This window comes from Coturnix japonica, chromosome 5, assembly GCF_054131305.1.
Source record: "Coturnix japonica strain WE chromosome 5, WE-NBRP24, whole genome shotgun sequence".
NCBI classification, from domain to species: domain Eukaryota; kingdom Metazoa; phylum Chordata; class Aves; order Galliformes; family Phasianidae; genus Coturnix; species Coturnix japonica.
In genome coordinates, this window is record NC_140667.1 from 42,406,295 (window position 1) to 42,429,487 (window position 23,193).

At 40.0% G+C, this 23,193-nt stretch overlaps 2 protein-coding genes across 24 annotated transcripts in view; one reads left to right on the forward strand and one right to left on the reverse strand.

The window, feature by feature from the left end:
* Positions 1-17,209, reverse strand: part of RPS6KA5 (ribosomal protein S6 kinase A5) — a 57,964-nt gene extending 40,755 nt beyond the window's left edge. For 3 of the 5 annotated variants that reach the window (XR_014946768.1, XM_015865277.3, XM_085549354.1), the window contains exons 1-2: positions 16,647-17,209; positions 6,176-6,247 (exon numbers count right to left, since the gene is read on the reverse strand). Coding sequence is in view for 2 of the 5 variants with exons in the window: in XM_015865277.3 (XP_015720763.1) it covers positions 6,176-6,247; positions 16,647-16,719 (145 nt within the window). In the remaining 3 variants the exon portion in view is untranslated. The remainder of the gene's footprint in view (positions 1-6,175; positions 6,248-16,646) is intronic. The other 2 variants (XM_085549353.1, XM_085549352.1) reach the window with 2 other exon arrangements.
* A 381-nt stretch (positions 17,210-17,590) lies between these two features.
* The window catches only part of DGLUCY (D-glutamate cyclase), a 37,566-nt gene continuing 31,963 nt past the window's right edge, over positions 17,591-23,193 (forward strand). For 11 of the 19 annotated variants that reach the window (XM_015865281.3, XM_085549363.1, XM_085549366.1 and 8 more), the window contains exon 1: positions 17,591-17,668. Coding sequence is in view for 5 of the 19 variants with exons in the window: in XM_085549355.1 (XP_085405481.1) it covers positions 17,645-17,668 (24 nt within the window). In the remaining 14 variants the exon portion in view is untranslated. Of the gene's footprint in view, positions 17,669-18,276; positions 18,373-18,425; positions 18,548-21,853; positions 22,082-23,193 lie in introns of those variants that run through there. The other 8 variants (XM_015865279.3, XM_085549364.1, XM_085549361.1 and 5 more) reach the window with 4 other exon arrangements.

Genomic DNA, 23,193 nt, shown 5'->3' on the forward strand with positions numbered 1-23,193 from the left:
CCTCAGGCATTGAAAATCAGGATTCAGCAAAGACAGAATGGCATCCTGCTCTAGCAACTAAAAAAAAACAAATTGTAAGAAAAACAACAAAACAATAAAGAGCCAAGCAAAAACCTCAAAGATTGGACAACAGCATTATGAAGAAGCATCCTCAGTTCTCACTGTCCACCACTAAATAACCAAAGACAATGCATTCTCTGCCATCTTTCCTTAAATATCAGACACACAACAGTCTGTAATGGACTTTTCTCAACAATATTAAAAACAAGTTCCTTGTTCCATTAAGCAGCCAAGGGAACCACAGTAAATACGAAAGGTGAAAAGCGGTAAAGAGGGTAAGCTGCACCTTAGGAAGTACTACCTACCAACATGTTGCTTCTGTGGCATGTTCTCTTTGGATTTATTCGCTTCACTTTGCTTAACTTTAAAAAACTAAATGCTGTTCTGCTAAACAGGCATTGCATACTATGCCTAACTTTTTAGCTTTAATTTTTAATTCCCTTTCAGAAAGTTCTGAAATGAAATCTCTCATTAGTCAGATAATCTACCAGTGGATAAACTTCCCTCATTTAGCACTGTTACCAAAACCGAATTATTTTTTCCAAACCTTCTTTGAAGGCACTGCATGCTCCTGGAGTCTGATCAATTAACTGATAGCTGCCTGGATCATTTTTATACTGCCTTCTTGAAAGCAGGACTGTATTTATTATTCTTCTCCAATTAGGCTGAATGACTTCTGACTCATTAGTTTCAGTACAAATCTTTGCTACTCATCTCCAATTTCACATCCCAGTTCTTTCAGAATTCTCTGATGGATGAATGGGATTAAGCTGTCCACGCATCAGGTTCTTTAAGTGAACACTGTTCCTTTTTTTCAGTCTGCTCTTTCAATACAGCAAAATTATTTCCTACTTCTAAACCTAGTCTCCAGTCAGCCATCCCACTTTTCATTCTATATACCTGATAGCTGTCTGAAGTAAAATATCACTTTTAGTTCAGAATTATTTGCAGGCATTCTCTGATTCGGGCTCATTCTTCTGCGTGCAATAAACCCACATCTTTCTTCCTCTTCCTTTTAACCTTATGGAAGAAGAATTTGTTACATTTTCTCCAATATGATTTGAAAGATCCAACTTAATTTCACAATCCTAGCTTCATCTGAACACTCAGACCTCTCAGATGGAACTACAGTATTCCTTTCTCTCTAACAAGGTAATGAGCTGATTATCAAAATCTAACACTGTTCCTACCAACTTATTTTGAATTTATCAGATTTTAAATATTCTCACCATGCAAGCCTGAGATTGAATTCTTTATTTAGATCTTTTGTTTTCCTGGAGAGGCTTTACATCTAGATTTTTTTTTTTTGCTTATCTATCCATTTATTTAAGCATTTTATAATATCAATCATGACTTATAAATGAAAATCTTTGTATTTTCATTGCACCTTTTTAACCAGCTCAGTCAATTTACAGTAGTTAATTCCCTTGAGTTCTTGAAATGAATTTGGATATGTATTAATGATTAGCTAATTTTTTATTTATAGTGTTTAGCCACATAAAATTAATACACTTAAATTCTCATATGTTAGCGATTTCCATATAAGCATTTAATTCCAGATGATTACACAAATAAATATTTTATGTATGACAATTTTATTCTCATTCATCTTCACTGGGAAACTGTAGCTCATACGGCACACCAGATTATTAGGGCTCATGCTCAGCAGCCACGTGCATTCTCCCTTAAGCACAACTGACAGCCTGATTGAGAGTGGCACTTATTGAAATCAGAAGCAGAAACAGTAGAGCAGAAAAGGAAGGAATAATTATGTGTAGAAAAATGTATGACCCTGAACAATGCATTTCTTATTATTACTCTTTCTAATAAACATTTTAGAATGAAGTAAATAAGCCAAGCAGAAATGCATAAACCACTGCAGCCACCTACTATTGTCCCCTTCAGGGCTTTTTGAATTTCTTAGATTAACCTGACAGTTAGATTCTATTGACTGGACAGTTTTCCATGTCACAGGGAAAAAAAAGCTTTTAACTAGATAGGAAGAAGAGCTGGAAACACTAATTCAGTTGGCAGGAAACATGAAAATTCCACATCAGCGAGGTTGTACAGAAACAGATGAAGAAAAGGATTTAAATTAGGACAAAAAAGAAGCTGGAGTATCAAAATGTATATATTACATAGAATAAAGACAAGGCAGAGAAGTCAAGTAAACAGTAATTTGCTCCCAGAGTAGCAAGCATATTATTAATAGTTATATTAACAAGCATATTTCTGTGTTTATTTTGTCCCACTGATGTAATAGGTTACTGATTTCTATTACAAGTTTATTGTCATGATAGCTATTTAACACAATATAAAGGACTCCAATTTTCATTACAGGGCTACTAACTCAGGTTTCCTTGAATTTTCCTATCAGACCGAGGTGAAAAGAGATGGATGTATATGATTTTCTTCTAACACCAAGAAGTAAACTATAACCAGCACACTGCCAATTGTGCATGCAGAAGAACAAAGAGGCACCCAGGAATGCAAAAAGAAAGAAATGCAAATTAAAGAGAAAGTGTGAGATTATCCTAAGCCATAGCATGAAGAAACACTATTTTAAAAATAATTTATTGTATTTTTAACAAATAAACTCTATAAAAAAAACTTAAAAATCAAGATAAATTAACCTTTATTGCCATCATCTGAGAAAACACCACACCAAACCTATGTATGAACTACCATAATTACACATGCTTAAGCCTAGTGTAATTTAGCATATTTTGAGTCTCATCTTTACTTATTACTGTTGCCTCACACCAAAACATTTTAAAATATTGTAATTAGTTAAAAATAATATCTACAGATAACACTTAATATGTCTGGGAGGTTTCAATATATAGCATATATTGAATACATAATACATCTACAACACAGAGTAGTACATCAGCTACTTGGAAAACAGTGCACTCCGCTTAACTCCATAGAGAACAATTTCAAAACAGAAACTCAGCTCTCTTTCAGTATTAACTGTATTGCAGTAATACCTCAAAGCTCACATCAGGATAAGGCTTTTCAACTGCCAGAATAAAGATAGCTCTCGCCTAAAAATAGAGCAACAAGTAAACAGAAGCCATGAGATGCCCCTCTTCTTTTTTCTCCAATTTGTTCCCAAACACACAATAGTAGCTCTTTTGTCACTATGAATCAATTTGTCTAGTGACATCAACAACCACGCATGTCTTCAACTCCATAGAACTTACAAGTAAAAGAATAGAGCAGTTCCCAGAACTTTTCCTTCTCCCCCCACCCCCAAACAAAACAAAACAGCTCTGCCATCTCATCCATATTTTCACAGTGGCAAGTCACTAATGGAAAGACAAGGGCTGCTTGGACAAGTGCTTAGGTCCCAAGAGCCACCCTGCCACCACAATCACCCCACACCACTTGAATAATTGAAACACTTCAAATTTCTGAAAACTATCATTTCTCATCACCTTTCCCCCAGAAGTTAAAAGCCATCTAAATAACACCTACAGCTTGCACCTCAGCCGACAGGCAGTTAATCTTAGCAGAATGGCATTTTAGCTTCACCAGAATTAGGATGCCAACACACAGATAAAACTTGAATATACATTGAAGAAAACATCCTCCATACTTATTCTCATGGAATAAAAACCACAGAACAAATTAATTCTGACTTACTTTTCAATACAAAAGCATACAAACACCCTCTGATGACCCCTGATGAGCAATCCTAAGGATGACAGCAGAAATGCAGACGAGTAGTTTTGGACAACAGAGGCCACATATTAATTGAGGCTGACTCTTTTAGGGTGTAATTTAATGCTAGTCTCCAAAGACAGACTGCCATTCCGAACACTCCTGAAATGTTGTGATTATAGATAGTTTTCTTCATGCTCTTTACCATTCCCTCAAGCAAGCACATATTCTGGTACAAAGAACTGAAGTAAGAGCAGTCCTATTCATTTCTTCAATCTCGATCCAAGTATGAGAACAAGAAATTACAGGCCTGAACAGGACCCTCACAACTCCCAGTACAACACAGTTAAGATCTTGCAGCAAAGTTTGAATGCAAACAGTTGTTTAGATTATTTTATTAATAACAGCTTTGATAAAATAATCTCTCTGCTACAGACACTGCAAGGGAAAAAAGCAACGCATGATGCACAGGAGAAAAATACGTTAAGTAAGACAGCTAAATATACTGACTGACTGCATATCCACGGATATTTCACATGCAGCAGATACTCTGCAAGATCTACCACATTTGGATTTCCATGCTTAAGATGGAGTGCTTGAACAGCGATTCTCCTTAATAATAAAGAAATTCTAGAACTGCCTTATTTAAAAAAAAAATAATGCAGAGGGTTACAAAGGGGGTTTTATGTTATTATAATAACAGGACCAGAGTAGACTTGTAAAAGTTCTTAGTAGTTCTGTAATAGTAGCCCTGATACTCCCAAAAAAACCCAAACCCTCACAGTAGAGCACTTCAAGATCATATTAGACAACTGGCCAATTTCATACTCCAGCTTGTTCTGCTCTATTAATTCAATAAAGAGGAGACAGACTTTTCTGACCGTAACAATCAGAATTATGTTGAAAACTGAGATAATGTTTTGTTGACAATATTTAAATATTTAAAATGTTTAAAGAATATTTAAATATATAAATATATAATAAATACAAATCCATATAAATATATAATAAAAATATTTAAAGAAATGCCTAGCACTGGTATATCCCATTGTGAAATAACACACCACCCATTCAGAAACCTGCAAGAATGAGAGCAATATTTGCTTATTGCAATTCCCAGAATGCTTCTCAATAGGAACTGAAACATCCTCAGCAAGAATGCCTAGGTTACAGAATCTGCCAAGAACGATGCAAGTATGACTGACAGTGTGTTGGGGCAAGCAGTGAAAGGACCTCTTCAAGGCCACTACAGCCCTATTCCCAGGGATTCCACACCACGCAAACACTGAAATTTCAGATGGTCATTTTCTAGACAAAGAGAACTTGCTCCCCTAACCCTGATGATCTTAATATTTCTTAAGGACATATCTCAAGCTACTACTAAAATTACATATTAAAACAATGCAACATGGATTTCCTAAATAAAACACAGTGCTTCCTACAGAACATCCCTTCAAGGTACTCAAGGTATCCTTGGCTTTCTGAAGGCTGCATAGATCTTTCAGTCAGTTCTTGGCATAATCTGAAGCCCACTCAGAGCATGTTTCTGGAGCAACCTGACTACTAGAGCATGACAAAGACAGACAGATGTGCTGCCTTTGTGTTCTTCACATACACAAATATTCAAGTTTTCTTGTCCCCTATCACCAACTACTGAAATTGAACAGCAAGAGTTCAGTTGTGAAGCTTTTTAAGTTAAAAAACGAACAAACAAACCTTCAGAAGTAGAAAAATACAATAAAAATACAATGTCAGTGATCTAATGGCATAATAAATTTATAAAGAATCTGCATAATTTAAGAGTGATCATCAAAAATCTTTGCTCCTTTTATAGCAGTAATTTGTGCAATTATAGTGTCACTGCTAGCTGCTAATATGTAAATATGCTAGAAATAATAAAAGCCATCACATTTAGTCTGCATGCATGCCTGTGAACATCCTTTCAACAAAGGGGAAACAAAGTTTTAGGGCTGTCAACATTGGACACGTTGCTTACTACAGAAAGTAATCAATCCTACAGCATCCTACCAATCTCCAACATCATACTAAAGACCACAGTAAAACAGTGAGCATTTTCAATCTTACAAACTACTGGAACCTGACTACAACAGTTAAAGACAAGTAGAATCCATGTTAAAGCATACAGTTGGACTAGAAAATTCTACTCTATAGAAATCCATCAAAACAGAGTTGGAAAATTTAATGAAATTATCAAGTTCGTGTCTTCACTTAGATCAGATTTTTCACAAAGTGTATTAAACCTTTACAAGTTATTATTATTTTGAAAGCATATCTTCGGCAGATACTTCAAGCTGCAGTATCTGACCTCTAACTTTGCTCTATGTTTGCTGGAAATCAAAGCATCTTCATAAAGAATGTTCCAGTTACCAAAAACTACACCTAAGAGTAACGCTCCCAACATTCAGTTTATAACAACAATGCATCTTACCCCCAGTTCCAAGGACTTTCAAGAGTTCAAAGTTCTCAATGCCAACTTTCTCCGCATGGCCTGTCAAATTTGCTGAAGGAAAAAAACAAAACAAAACCACACATCAGATATGCAATACATTGAAACATCATATTCTCATAAGCTTCAGTAAAAATAAGTTAGCAGCTGAATGCATTAAAAGGACATTCCAGCAGCACACTGTACTATAGTTTGGAAAGTAAGGAAGAACAATATTTTTTGTCCTCATAGAACTCTCACTGAAACCCATCTAGTTCAAACTTCTGCTCAGGTGCCCATTAACAGCTCCAGTGGCCAATATCCACAACCTCCACTGGGCAAGCTGTTCCAGGCATTCATCCACACCAACAAGAACGTATTCTTTCACTAATACATAATAGGCATTTCTCATGTTTCAGAGGGTACCCATTATTTTTCACCCTACCAACATGCACCACTGAGAAACAACCAGAACTGCTTTCTGTGTAATCTTTAACTGTATACTTCCAGAAAGCAATCATATCTTTCCTTAATCCTAACATCCTAAATATTATCATGATCCTGGATTACATGGCATTTAAGGTGATGTAAACAGAGCTCCAATGACAATTCATTTATTTAACACAGAATTATTAAATGTACAAAGACACTTTGCTATGACTGAAAGGGCAAGACCTTGAATGTACATGGCCAACACATTTGGAAAAACCTAAGCTGAAACAAAGGTTTTTCACTGCCTGGGGAGTCTGGGAAAAAAGACTGTTGTACTATGGAGTACATGTTTGTACTCCATACCACTGAGGATATTTTGTCTAACATTTTTCTTAGCAGGGAAACAAAGAGCCCTATTTTTATTTTTTCACTAAGCTGATGAAAGAAAGTCTGAAGTAGCTCCAATTCTTTCCATCTCTCATTCCTACCATAATATTAGCCATCCACTTCTATTAACATGATGGCAGCACATGCAATAAAGCTGCTCAGTGAAATTATACAGATTAAAAGTAGGAAGCCAGAAAAGTAAAGAAGTTTGATTTTCCAAGCCAAGTTCAGCTCATGATCCACTTTTTAACAAGCAGCTGCATAAACAGTTTTACTAGCACAATTAGGGATGCAGTATCAAGAACCAGAAGCTGCGTACATGTCATGACTGCTAAAAGAAAACCTCATAGTAACTAAAGGCTGGTTTTAGGGGAAAAAACTAAACTTCAGAAAGACATCTCTCTGCAAAGAACGAGCAAGCATGAAAAAAACACCACAATAAATGAAAAAGAAAACTCACGACTTATTCCAACAATCCTAGGAATCTGTAAACACACACAAATGCATCCATCGGGGATAGGCTAACAGGGCTCTCATACAAAGCACTGGTGAAATCTCATCTGAAATACCATTTTCAATTCCTAACATCCATTTTCACAAGGGATTAATCAAGCTTGGAATAAGCACAAAACGCTTAAAATTAACAGAAGATCAAAAAAAAGCCTGAAAACTTTCAGGATTTCCTCTCTTGCATGAGTAGAAGTACATGACAACTGCAGATGTGAGCACATCTACAAGCTACCCTAATATTACATGTAATAAGAAACAAATCATAGAGAAATTATTCTTGAACTGATCACAAAAGTAGCTATTAAAGTACAAAAATACATGTGGTAGGCAAGATTTAGTGCCAGAACCATTTACAAGTCAGTGGATTAACATGCACCACATGAACTGAACAGAAGCTTGCCATACTATTAGCAGCAAGTGCTACATTGCAGTAATTGCTGACGTCAGCAGTATGGATACTGTACCCATCTACCAAGAGTGAGGCAGACCCAGACTGAGTATATATCTACATAGGTTGCTCTGGAAGTCACTGAAGAAATTCAAGACAGAACTTCTCTAGACTCCAGCTAAATGAATGCTGAACTCAGAACAGTTAGAACTTTTTCACTTTACCATCCTGATTTCAAACTTCCACTATGCAGTATTCCAGAAAGCTTTCTACCATCTCATACACTTGTAGTGCTGTCAGCAGAAGGCTTTTCAATTAAACACTCTTCTAGAATCCACAAGAGTCATTTAACAATGCCGTGTTCTTGGAACCATGTAAGAAAACAGAATGGAACACAAAGAAACACTGCATCTCCAGTGACATGCTGATGATCTGTAATGCTGGCTATAGTCTTAGAAATGGATAAAGTCCCAAACTCTGTTCATTAATCTGAGTTATACCTTAAACTCATTTTAATTTCCATTCCATATTAAATAACAGTAGTGAAATGTTTTCCACTGCCATGACATTAGGCAGTAAATAGATGAATGATAACTCATTTATGTACTTGTTACAATGTGAACCATTGTTTTGCACTGTGAACCACAGTTCTGCACTCTCCACTTAATCCCATTTTACTTCCATTTTGGACATTTAGTTGCTTTAGAAAACTGATGAAATGTCTTGAAAGTTATTGTAATCTCACTTTTACAACAGAAGTGGAAAAGAATATGGTGAAAAATATGCTTATGTGTGATAAGAACCCCCTCTCATTCTGTTGGCATTATACTGAAGAAAAAGGACATCCCTCAAGACCAGGCAGCCAAAGGTGCTGCGTAACACATGGAGGCATGAGAGGACACTAGGAATGTAGAGATTCCGAGAATGACTCCCCATAATGAAGGCAGCAATACTGTCCTCAATCTAAAATAAATCGAAACACTAATAATACATCTTCAGAGGTGCAGAATAAGATCAGTTCCTAAAGCACTCCTCCCAACACTGTCATGTCTGGTAACAGCCTCAGTCCCTCTAAAGTCATTACCCAACAACTGCAAGCTGAAGAGCTTGTAGTGCCCATGACATTCTTTCCAATGACATCACTAAAACAGCTCTTTATCACCACTTCCTGAAAGAAGAAGATGCAGCACTTTTTGACACCGAGATGTGGTGCGGCTTCCTCCAAAACTACAACTGCTATTTGATATCTCCTTGAACTGCTCTGAGGAGCACTGCTCCCAAACATCAGTTCTAACATTCACCACCACTCCTAAGGAATCCAAGTGTCCACTGCTGAAGACTTTCCAGAAGAACTGCTTTCAGCAATTAAAAGATAACTGTTCCAAAGAGTTCAAGAGTCCTTAAAGGGCGGTGACAAGAAGGCCTTCATAATCAATGACAGAACGGTGAGAAACCCGTCCCATCCCCAACTCATTGCCACGCTAGCATTACTAAGAGAACATGACCCAACAACTACCTGTACAACCCATACAAAGGTAGGAGTACAACAGGATGTACAGTCATCAGTGAGGCTCCTTCCAGCTGCAGTATCACAGCATCTTAGCATGAGCAATGATGCCATTCAGACACGGAAGCTGCAAACACAGCTCAATTTAAGAGTAAGTACAAGAAAAGCAGCTTTGAAAACAGAATTATTTCTCCATGCCCTTTTTCTTCATTAGCAGATCAGCACAAAGATAGGGAATCAGACTTGGAGATAAAGAAAGTACTGCCCAAGTCAGCAGGACAGCAGTTCCCAACAAACACCATGAAGCTACACATAGCACAGCAGTACAAATGATGCAAGCACAACAGCAAAAAAAACAAAAACAAAAAACAGACACATAGTAAGCTCACACAATACATTGAAGGAAACAAGCTATCTGCATAGGTACCCAATCAGGAAAAGTTCCTATTGACACATTTCCTACAGTACATAATTGACAGTATCTAGCATTGGGTCAACACAGCAAGGAGAACACAGAGCTGAAGGTGATGGCAAAATGCAACACATCAATCTAGAAACAAGGAAACTGACTAGAAGGAGAGGCCAGACAAAGGCCATCCATGAAAAACAAAGAGGAAACAATGGTGTTGGTCTCAATTATCACCTTTGATAAACACAAATGTCTAGAAAGACATGCACTGAGAAGGCAAACCACATGCAGAGACACCAAAGCATGAAGCAGAATACATTCTATTCTCAGCTCCCAGAAGCAGAGCAGTCTATTTGATTCTGGAATCAGGACAAAATGCTTCTATTTGATGGAGTACCTCCAGATGACAAAGGAATTAGCACTATCACCTACATTGCACTTGAACTTTGAGATGGCCCAGCGTGAACTGCGTAAGATAGTAGAGCTGAATGACTACTGACTTACTCAGAGCGAACAGGGCTGTTTTTCCTTAAGGTTAAGCAAAACTTGCATACTATTGGCAGAGGAAGGAGGGGAGAACAAAAAAAAGCAACCAATAACACAGTACATAACATAAGCTTCACAACTGCTATTCATTAGATGATAATAAAAACACATCTAGGATACTGTACTAGTTTTCTGTTATACACACATATATATATGAAATTACACCTTGGTTTGTAACTCGTTTCAACAACTGAGATCTGCTGTGAAGACAAGTGATCCCACAGTCATTCCAATCTGAAAGACTATCACCAACTAATAATTATCAGGCCACTGAACAAAAGTTCCATCTAATCAGTACAAGGAACCATCTTATAAACTTAAGATCAAATTCTCAAAGGGCAGCTATGAAAAACAGTTCTTGAGGTGATTTAAAAAAAGCAAAAATAAGACACAGACACAGTACAAACTCATGTTGAAGAAGGAAAACTGCAGCTTATGCTACTCTGAGCTCTAGAATTACAACTGAGATAACTGTGGTAACAACCATTCATCCACTATAACATCAGGTGTTTAAGAGATCATCTGAGCTGAAAAGTATTCAGGTTTTGAAAGTTGTTGATCCCAGTCCAGTAGGCCTGGAAACCAAAGCTTTGCACAGCCAAAGATGACAAAGATCTTCTGAAGTATTAGCTAAGTGTCAAACAGCATGTGGAAATTCAGAAGTACAAAATACTGCAGGAAAGACAACAGAAAGCAATCACTGCCACTATTATCATAGATTGAAGCCATAGAACTCTGAGACAACATAGTTGCTATTTGTATATCAGAAGCTGAAATAAATAAATAAATAAATGCGTTGATAACTGAGATTAATGACCCAAACTCACAGTAGTTTGGGCTGGAAAATGTTCCATGTTAAAATCCATTTGCATTCATCAGCAGAAGCTATTACAGAAGTGATTTTGCTATGAGGTCTGTCATTACTGTACGATGAATCACTATGAGGTCACCAAGATTCAGACCAGAAGCATCTCACGGTGAGCAAGCTCAACGTGCAATAACAATATACACCATGTAACAGCTAAGGAAAAAAAGTTAGGTAACATGATTGTAGAAACCTTATTCATTAACAAATACCAGAGTTGGAACAGCCAGATCCAAGAGATATCTAAAGACGATGCATGCCTTTTTAAACCAGAGATGATAACCAAGAACAAGGTATGAATGAAATCTGGCCTTCTCTATCAACAGAGATCAGCACACCACTTAAAACAAACAAATAAAAACACTCACCATAGCCCATGACTGAAGTGGGAACTCTTGAGACAGCGTTCAAGTAATAACATAGGTTAAGTATTAACAAAAAAGTAACTGAAGTTTTGGTGGAAGGTGTTTACATACTGGCTTTGACAAAAGGCAGGAAAGCTCAAGAATTATCTTCAGAACAATCCTCTTTCAGGTGAAACTTTCATGACTTTCATGACTAACTGTTCAAGCCAGCATAAAACATGTAATCCCAACGGATCCCAAAACAAGTACGACAACTGTAGTATAAAACCTCCATGAAGCAGGTCATCTGCCTATGGACAGAGGATGTCAGAAGCATGATTGTCTTCTAAGTGATCACAGAAGAGTTTGTACCTCATCATTAGGACTACAGAATGATACAAATAAAGAATGTTTACCAGAAAACAAATTACACCAAGCAATGAAGGAGATCCAACCAGAATATTTACATCAAGATCTGCAATGAAGGAGATCCAACCAGAATATTTACATCAAGATCTGCAAAGATCTCACCTAAGGTATACAGGCTCTTACAGAAGATTAATCAGCTCTGTCGAGTGCTTTCTGAACTGTTTCTTAAATAAGATCCTAAAGCGCAGTGATTCCACAAAGAGTAAAATTCAACCTCTAAGTGGTATTAAGGAATATTCATCAACTTCCTCTGTAAAAACTGCCCTTGTGTTTCCCACAGTAACAGTGTTTATATTTTAGTTCTCTAGAAAAGTTGGACTAAAGTAAAAACAATCAGAACTTTGAAACACTCAGTTATTAATATCTCTTGATATCTAAACAGCTTTCAGAACTAATAATCATACAAAGGCAGTTTCTTAAACCAAGTATCATTTTAAAAGTATCTGTAAGCTTCTTTAGGAATGTTTTCTTCTAAAAATAATTAAGAAATAATACTGTGGAGGTGCCAGGTGTGATGCCACAGCAAAGGCTGAATTTAACTCATGATTTCATCTCCTTTTTTAGGCACAGGAATCTCTCTTTACAACGCAATACGAACAAACAATAAGCTATCTTACAGCTACGTATAAACTCATTCTTCTTCAAGTTCTTATTCAAGAGAACTAAGAATTTGTAATATTAAATCCTTCAAACTGTTCTAAGCCTTTCATAACTTACAATTTGGTGTGAAACTATTAGACTCAAGTGGAAACTCCAAATTGTTCTGCCACTAGAACCCTGCAGCCCTTTACTAAATTACTTGTAGGCTTTGCTCACCTTTTCCCTTGCAAGTACGAACTAATGCAAGTTCCTCAGTCCAAAGTTTGTGACAAAAACACTAAGAATCCAGTATCCCCTTCAAAACAGATCTGCCAGAATGAAGAGAACAATAGCTTAAAGCAAATATGTCTATTGCCTATTGCTCATAAGTTTGCCTCAATATCCCAGCTTTGCTCATTTTTGCCTCACACCAGGCAATACAGTATGGTGAGATAGGCAGCCTCCCAGCTAGACACATGCAACAGAGGTTCAGAATCCTTTCTTCTTTTTTTCTTCTTCCCACAAAAAAAAAAATTAAAAAAATTAAATTTTTAAATCAAGATTTAGGAAAGAAGAAAGCAAGAAGAGGAAAATTTCTGTTAGCAGTTTAACTCCTTCTTGCCTTCCTATGTCACAGGTCTTTCCTCTGCCCATACCCTTCCCTGTGTAAATTATTCTCTAACAGGCTCTGCCTGGGAACAGAAAACGTTAAGAGGCGATTGTAATACTTTTTCCACTGTAAATAATACAAAGCTTCTTAGGTCTCCAAAAGAGATGCAAAATTCTGCCAATTCCAAGGTTAGTCTTTACGAATACAGCCTTTCCCCTTACACGGTACAAGAAATGGATCATACTGAAAAATTCGTTTCCTTATTATTTCCACAGGAGAGCTGCAGAGAGTCAAAGACAGTCGCCACTTCCTATCAGTTGACCTTTGGTATGTTTTTTTTTCCTCCTGCTTCCTGTCAAGAGAAGGGGATTCCACTTTCCCCACAAGCTCACTTCCTTCCCAATATAAGGGAAAGAAGACGGCAACTATTCTCAGGTGGCTGAGCTTTGAGTTTCTGTTGGTTTGTGTAACAGCCTCTTCAAAAGAAAAAAAAGAATTGGTTGCCAAATACATTAGGAAAAATAAAAAATAAAAATCAACATTAATTCTGATGTGTTCTAAAAGTCACCACTGTGTCTACAAAACAGCCAACCAAAAGTAATAATCACTAAGTATACGCATGCATACAGTTTATCTAGTAGTAAGTGGAAAATCTGATTCTATGCATCATTAAAATTAAACATACACGCACAGAGCAGTGCCCAAGCATTGCAGCCTAGCAAAGAACACAGCACCTCACAGGCAACCGAGTGCCACAGTTCCTTCCCTATCACAAGAACCCATCTATGTGATGATATTATTTTCTGCAACTGCTTTTTGCTCAAGCAATGGAAAATGAGTCTCAGTGCCCTAAGAATATAGGATATAAAATTAAAATTGACACTAGATGGCAAAAGATGAGATTATAATTTCAAACTGAAAGTTTAAAAGAAGTCAATCCATGACACGATAAGGCTAACAAGTAACTGTTGCTTGGTGCTAAGAAGAACCTCTACAGTGTAGAGATAACACTAAATGCCCTCTAGTTGTGCGTTCTCAAACACCAGCATACTGGCTTGGAGGTAAAAAGCACCTGTTTTATTCTCAAAGACACTAGTTTCATCTTACACCCAAGTTCTATAGTACGTTCACTTACTGACTTGACTGCAGTCAGTTCCAGTCTCCAACCTACTTCATGTTTTTAGAGCAATTACATGACCCAAGTAATTGCAAAGTGCAACTAGAGGTTCACCTGCACTGAGCTGATTTGAATACACAATTCCTCCTACTTTGAATGAGTTTCTGTTATCAAGAGGTTCAAGCAACAACTTCCACTACATGAAAAGGAGACACTCCCTTCTCAAAGAAGCCACTAATTTCTACCATAATAATACACTCTTCCGAAGCACACTGGAGACTGACCTCTTTTTCATCTGCCAACTACTTTTGATATGATACTCTCTAAATCATTCAATTAGTCACAGCGCTAGAAACATCAAAGGAAACACAAAGAGGAAGGGAATCCGGAATCTAAACAAATCACACATTAAGAGGATATTCATGGCACACAACCTCAGTGTTTTAGAGCAACAAAGATTCTTACAGCTACAATTCCCGCTATTAGGAATGCCCTCACCCTCTTTCCCAAATTGAAGTGAAAATAAATGATCGTGCTGTGCATTTTAGAACTGTGGCGGGTTGACCCCAGGCAGCAGCTAAACACCCACACAGCCAGATCGAGGGCAAAAAGAACTAAGAAAAGCATCCCAAGTATCCTAGAGGTTATAAATTATACATTTCTACACAAAAGAGCTGAGGGCAATTTTTCTCCTCAAATTCCCCTATCTTCGTGCATTGCGCAGACACAAGTTCTGAGACGATCTCTATGCCATGCATAGCAATGACACTATTGACATCTTCAGGAGTAGGAGTCTCCCAGGAGTACATGACAGAGCAGCTCCCTCCTCCACCCTAATGTTCCAGAAATAGACGAGCCATTGCTAGAAAGCATTTTTCAAAAAGCAGAGTTTTCTAGATACTTAATAAGAGGGAAAGCAACTGACTCCCATTAAACTGCATTTCGAAAGCTTACAAAAACACAAACAAGCCTGATCTTTCCTTAATTAAAAGTATCAGCGCTTCCTGAATGCATACAGCTTAAAAACCAAGATCAAACCGTGTATTATGCTGTTAGACAGCTCTTTGTCTAGTGTCACTGAACACATTTATTCTTCAAAGTATCTCTAAGTGACTGTCCCACAGGGATATGTGCTGTCTCAATGTCTATAAAAGAAATCTTCAAAGCTAGAGTCCTACATGGAATAATCGCAATCCACGTCCTTTTCCCCTACTTCTTTCTCCCCCACATACTGAAATCTAGCAATAACTAATGAGACAAATATGTATTCCACCATTTCTTTTTCTTGTTGTTGTTTCTGTTCTTCAAAGAAGGAAACCACAGCTTCTTTGCTTTCTGCAGGAAGAGCTTTTTTATTTTTTTAAGCTGCAGTGATAGCTGTGCTCCACTGGGGTACATCCACAGAGCCCCTGGATCAGCGTGACACCGGGACGGGGAGCTGAGCGGTACCGAGGGGACTCCAGCAATAGCACCTGCTGATCCCGAGCGGTGCAGCACAGGACACCAGCTACTTGAGCTGGGGGATGCTCTGCTCAAACTTTTAGGGTGAAAAGCATCCTACAGTCGCTTTTACTTACGGAAAAAAAAGCGAAACGGACGATGAGAGAAAGGGTGGTGGGTTAATAGCTGCGTTACACTGTTAATAAACACAGAGGATACATAAGCCGACTATGCGCTACACACACTTCCGAATACACAGCAAGTCCTGGATTTACTGTAACGTTCAAGTTGCCTGGAAACTTCAGAGGAGCACGAAGCCGCTGTTACAAATACATCTCCCGACATCTCCCGCAGCGCCGCGTACCCGCGGGGTCGGACACGGCCGCGGCCACGTGCGGGGCCGCAGCTCGGGGCCGCAGGAAGGGCCGCGCGGGGCCGGGCCTCACACCGAGCTGTCACCGAAACTACCGCGCCGAGGGCAGCGGAGGGCAGCCCCCCCTCCACGCTGACATTGCCATAAAAGTCAAAAACGCGATTAAGGAAAATCGCGACCCTTATCTGCAAACCTTCACCTCCTTCCAAAGAGTGCAGGAGCAGCGGGGAAGCGGGACGGGAGAGCCCAGCGCGTACAAGTGCGGCCCTAACACTTCTTCAGAAATACCCCGCTGCCATCACGCCCCTCCCCGACACCCCCGGCCCGGCCCCGCCGCCATACCCCACTATACCCCACTATACCCCGCCATACCCCACTATACCCCACTACACCCCGCCATACCCCACTACACCCCGCCATACCCCACTATACCCGGCCATACCCTCACCATACCCTACTATACCCCCCATACTCCCACTATACCCCCGCCATACACCATTATACCCCCACTATACCCCGCCATACCCCCCCTGCTCACCGTTTTTCAGCTCGTGTGTGACGGTGAGCATTGGCCGCTCGCTGCCCTGCGCCGATCCCGAGGGCCCCTCCATGTTCTCCCGGGAGGGCGCTCCCCCGCCTCGGCCGCTCCCCGCGGGGTGTGTGTGTGTGTGTGTGTGCGTGGAGGCGGGGGGCGGCTCCCGGCCCCGGGCGGATTTTATTTCCCGGGGACGCTCCGAGGAACGGGAGCCATAGGAGCACGGCGAGGGAGGGAAGGGAGGGGACTGTGCTCCCTCCGCCTTGAGGTGGGGAAGAAGGGCGGGGGGGGGCAGCAAACAGTTAGTAAAATACGGGGCGGCACACACGTAGGCTGCCCTCCCCCGGCCCTCAGACCCGGCCCATGTCCTTGCGGCTCCCCTCCCCCCCGCTCAGCGGTAGGAACGGACTGGAGTGGCTCCGCTCCCGGGATAGGCTGGGGATAGGCTCGGGATAGGCTGAGGATAGGCTGCCGCTGCTGCTGCCGCTGCTGCTGCTGCTGCTGCTGCGGCCGCCGCTCCCTCAGCGCCCCGTCCCCGCCCGCCCCGCGGCTGTTGGGCACTGAACGCTCCTTGCGCCGCCCCCCGCCCTTCCGCCGAGCGCCGCCTCCTCTGATTGGCCCAACGGCTGCGCCAACCGCTGGCCCCGCCCCCCCCGCCATGGCGCTACTCCCTCATCTTGTTTGTAAACATTCCCTCCCGCCTCTACTGGGGGCGGGCCTTGCGTTGCCTAGCGACAAAAGGAGCGCGCTGATTTGTGCACGAGGCTGTCAATCGCCTCCCTGCGCTGCGGGCCGATCCCATCGTATTGAGACGGGAGGGATGTGCAACTTCTCACTCGTCATGGAGGCGGGGGGAGCCGAGCCGCGCTTGGAGGGGGAAGCGGCCTCCGGGCGGCAATGAGCGGGGAGAGGACGCAGGGGAGGGAGGGAGGAGAGGCGGAGGGGTTGGCCTTCCACAAGAAGGCGTGTGCGGGCCCACACGGCACGGCTCGGATGGAGTCATGTTCGCTGCCCACCTCACGCCGGTACGTCCCTGGCACGGCAGCCGGGAGGAGGCGGGAAGGAGGGATGCGGGACTGTGGGGCTGTGGGGTTGTGGGGCTGTGGGGTTGTGGGGCTGTGGGGCTGTGGGGTTGTGGGGTTGTGGGGCTGTGGGGTTGTGGGGCTGTGGGGTTGTGGGGCTGTGGGGCTGTGGGGCTGTGGGGTTGTGGGGCTGTGGGGCTGTGGGGCTGTGGGGTTGTGGGGCTGTGGGGTTGTGGGGCTGTGGGGTTGTGGGGCTGTGGGGTTGTGGGGCTGTGGGGCTGTGGGGCTGTGGGGCTGTGGGGTTGTGGGGTTGTGGGGCTGTGGGGCTGTGGGGCTGTGGGGTTGTGGGGATGTGGGGTTGGGCCCACTTAGTTGGTGTGAACGCTGTTTCCCGGCCTAGCAGGGTGCAAGTTTGTAATGTGGTGTCACTTATAACAGCAGCATTCACACGTGAAATCTTAATTCTGGAATGGCAGTCATCGGTGAAATAAAATATCTAATGCTGATCATTCATTCATATTCCAGTATTTTATATTTCTTGGGGTGTGTTTGTATACACGGACATCTAACACTTGTGTGCTTGTATGTAGCTGTACACTTCCTGAGGAGAGACTGCACTGAGCTGTTTGAAGTCCATAAGAGATTTCCGCTGTCTTTCCACTTTTAACATTCTTCGAGCACCAAGTCTTGGTTTTAATCTTGTTTAGGTGGGATTTTTCCTTGTGGTTGTGGGTTTATGTGTGTGCACGTGTGTTTTCAGACCAAAAGTACATCGATTCGCTAACTTCTGTCACTCGATGTCAGAAGTGACATTGCCACGCCTCCATTGCAGATAGCAACTGTTTCATCATCACTCCCCTTACAGAAGAGAAAATAATGAAGGTACCAAATAAATGGGTGAAGTAAATTGTTACATGTTTTGCATCTTTGTAACCAGTGGCTCCTTCTAGCAGAGTGTAGACTTTCAAAGAGGGTTAACAGCTGCTGGTTATTCTTTGTCCCAGCTGTCACATCTTAGGGACTGGCACAGTGTCCTGCAGCCACTCTGTGCTTCCCAGGGGCCCTGGCAACCTCAGCAGAGACTGAAACCTGACTCCCCTCTGTTCTTTGCTAGCACGAAGCTCAGGGAGCTGGCAATAAATGCCATAGTTGCAAATGGTTACAGGTTTTCACAGCTTTACAGACTTTATCTGCTTACTTTCCTCACACTGAGATATTCCTTATTTCCTTCTAAATTTCAGTTTAAATGATTTAGCAACTTCAAATGGTGAGGCGATAACCCTAACAAATCTAACCAAGGTTCATGATCCATTATGGTAGATGCTGACTGTGCTTATAGCAAGACACAGTATTTGCTCTGTATATTTAGGTTCAGTTCTGTCTGGGCTTGGAAAAGAGTATTTCATGAGCTGAAAGTTTGTTATTGTCACTGAGGGATTCTCTGATTTGCTTGCACTTTTGCTTGTGCTATTTTACACATCAACACATGGAGCTTTTTACATACGTAACGGTATCGCCAATGTTTATATATATATATATATATATATATATATATATATATATATATATAAAATTTATTTATTTTGCAATAGGATTCTCCCATTTTCACAAAAAGAGCAAAACTGCCCATGTGAATGTTTGGAAAGAATCCCACCTCTTGGCATATATTATGACAGAAGGACTATGCCGACACTGAAATACAAAACCTCTTGTCTATTGCAGAAGTAGAAGAGTATGCATAAGATTTCATTTGAACTGAACTTTTGGGAGTAAGAGATAATAAAACCTGGTCTAATGCCTTGTTTAAGGGTAGACATACCTTTGAATGGTCCAGGCATAGCATGCTAATTTAATTAGCACCATCCCTTTTGTCTTCAAAGCAGCGTCACATGGTTTTCTGGCTTATAAGGGTAGGTAGGATTCACAGTAAATATACAGACTTTATCTGTACCAGTAAATGAAGCAGAGCAGGATTTGTCATCCAGGTGTCAGTGCAAGTAGCATGACATAGCATGGTATAGTTTGCATGTATACAGCTAAATTATTTACCCTTCGAAACAGGGTGGCCTTTTCCATACTGCCTGCTGGATTTAGACAGACTGTAAAGTTACTGAGCCACGCTCGCCTCCAGCTTGTATGAGGACATTGACTCAGGGAGTACTACTCAGGGGCCCAACTGTGCCATACCAGCAGTCAGAAGTATGGGCAGTTGTGTGCCAGCCCTCAGATTCTGCCTTTGTTCCATTAAAATCACCAGCACAGAGTCAGATGAGGGATGAAATGAGCTTGAGCCTGCAGCTAAAGCAGGCATGTGAAAGTGCAGAAACAATGATGGGCTATAGACCCACAGGGAGTACAGAATGGGAAATATAGAAATATACAGAAATATAATAGATTTCTTTATAGTCTGAAGAACTAAAACCACCCTTGCTATGTAAACTGTGCTTTTAGAAATGCTGCTCTGAGTGCAATTTAACTGACTGAAAATGTTATTTGCATTTTAAATAACCATTTAGGTCTGTGCAATGATACTGAACAAAAAATACTACTTGGCATAACTGTGTGTTCAATACATTACCTCTCCAGTGTTCAAAGGCAAAGAAATATTTGATGTAAAGACAATTAAAGACTACAATATAATGAGGAGTATGGTGTAGAAGTATTTTTTTTTACACAGTATTTTCAAGCCAAGTTGATATTCTTGTGTACAATAAGAGCATCCTGACAGATCAATCATCCAACAGTTCAGTGTTTGGGCTGAGGATGTGCTGTGAGTTTGGGAACATGGAGTAATAGAGTTCTAAAGATAGATGTCCCTTCCCCACCCCACAACACAACTGTTCAGAAAATATGTATATTCACTTACCATTCCTAATTGCAAAAGGAGAGAGGAAAAAAAAAATGCTGTGGGAAATACCCACATCACACAAAGATATAAGTGAAGAGTTCTTTAGAAGTGTCACAACATTTCCTCTTTGGTTCTAAAAGAGGTGGTATGCCAAGCTGCTTTGAGAGCTGGGGTGAAGTCTTCTGAGAGGAAATGTGAGAGAAAAAGAGAAGAAAATAGGTGCCATATCTGCCTACTTCCATGTTGTCGCTGCTTTATGGTCAAAAGGTACTTGATTTACTTACTTTCTGAAGTGGAGCTTCATACAAAAATGGTTGCTTATATGATGCTAAGAAGGCATCCAGCACTTTCTTGTGGGCACTGAATTGTTACAAGTGTTAGTGCTATTTTCAAAGTGCAAATGGTGGAAAACTGGATATGAAGTACTTCCTTTAATCAGGCCACTGAGAATATTTGCACAGCAAGAGAAAAAGAGGATTAAATTTTGAAAAGCGAGAAATAAATTTAAGGAAGGACTCCTCAAGAAAGAGCCATAACATGAAAGAGACTTTGGGTGAAATTCTAATAAGGTAATAGTACTAATTTGTAGTTTTATCTGTATTTAAGTGCTCTGTTGCTGTGTTTTAAATCTGCAATTGAACTTTTGTGCTTGCTAACTCTCAAAAAGTAGAGAAGGTAAATTTGCTGTTTAAAGCATTTTTTGCATGAAACTGCTCTGGCCAACAGTTTTATGTAAAACCACTTAATGTCATACCATGAAAGGAGAAGTTATGCTAAGCATCCAGGCCCAATCTTTCTTGTAACGGAAGTGGTACAGCTTTGTCAGGAAATGGATTGTTTCTTTAAAGAGTGAATGATAAGTGATGAAGAGATGTCACTGATTCTAGGGTTATATCTTGGTATCAAAATGTATTTCTGTGTTTAAACTTAAGTCCTCCTTCAGTTAGCAGTCATTTCCCCACTGAAAATTCATTTATTTTTTTCTTCAATTACAACACATCTACTTTTCCTAGCAACAGTTTAAAAAATGTAATTGCTAAGAATGCTTGTGAAAGAGAAATAATTAAAAATGTTACATTATTTGCTTTCCGATGTGGAAAAGGAAACTGTTTAAAAATGCAATGCTACCTATTAAAACAGAAGTAGAAGGTTGTTTCAATTTCTGATCTGCTTAAATGCTTAAGCTAGATAGGGGTAGAATTTCTGGTTAATACAAAGAGTTGTTTTTTGGGTCATAATCCTCACTGACAATTTTAAATCATTTTCAAGTTTGTCGTTAAAAGCATTAAAACTCTGAGTAATAGTGACTGCAGCGTAATTAAACCCCAAATCTTTTTCAGAAGACTCATGTGTGAATTCTTATGACTTGGAGATAGGGACTTTAAAAAGGAGAAGCTAATCAACATGATCTGAAAGCTCCAGATGAGGAAATTAAAACTTGTAACTCAGCACAGAGACCACAAGTACATCTTGATAGTTGCAGAAGCCACGCATCTGCTCTCCACCCCCAAAAAAGGAAGCAAAAGCTTGAGGGGGGAAAATAAGAGAATAACAGGCAAAGCTTAAAGGTATGCACTGTAGTTCTTAAAGAGATCCTACCAAAAAGGAGATAATGAGGGTAACTACTGCTAAATGAAGAGGGAAAGGCAGTTTATGAAAAGCATAAATGAAAATTAATACTATAATTTCCACTTTTTTTTTTCCTACTTACATATTTGAGCGTATTACATCTGTTTAATTGCCATAGAACTAAAAAGCAATTAGCAAAGTGACTAACACTGCAGAGATTCCTTAGTTACTTTTTTCTTTACCTTGACAGAAGTTACATGGTTATCGATTCTGAAACTACTCCTTTAAAGAGCTGTGTCTTTTAATTGAAATAGCAGAGATGGCTAAATAAAGAGAACTGTATTCCAGTAGAACTATTGAGTTCTTCAGAAAAAAAAGTGAAAAGCCTCTACCAGTTTCAGGTATTGTACTAGATGACTGGAGAAAAGCTCTCAGCTTAGTGTAATATATTGCAGTATAATACAATATAATATAATATAAGATGAGCAGCATTACAGATAAAAAAAAAAAGAGAAATCTCTTCAAAAGACACAGGAAATTGCTTTGATGAAAGATTTGAGAGATTACCATTAATTTTAAACAATTACCAAAAAATTAACTTCACTACATAAACAGCTGATAGACATGATTCTAATTATACGCAGCAGGTACAAAATACTATGGTGAAAAATCAGCTGATAAAGCAAATATCTGTAATAATAAATCAGAAATTTTCAATAGCTTTTTAAAAATAAATCTAAATAATCTTTAGAAAGAGGGAGAGTGAAGAATTGTTACCTATTATTTCCAGCATGAAATGATGTCTTTTCTGTTGGATCTGCCACTATTTCACATTCAAACCCAGAATGTGAAGCACAAGTCTCCTCACTTCATATTGCTCAGGGAAATGCTTGCTATAGGCAGGGGACATGAAGTTCAGTTCAAACTAGCAGTTCTTTAAGTTTTCAATAATCCACGTGCAGCCACACTTGCATTTTTCTCAGGGAAATGCTGGTTACCTAGAGATGGTAGAACTGCCAGCTTCAGTCATAGAGTCACCAAGGTTGGAAAAGTCCTCCAAGATCATCCAGCCCAAATATCCACCCACCACCAGTATTTCCCAACTAAACCA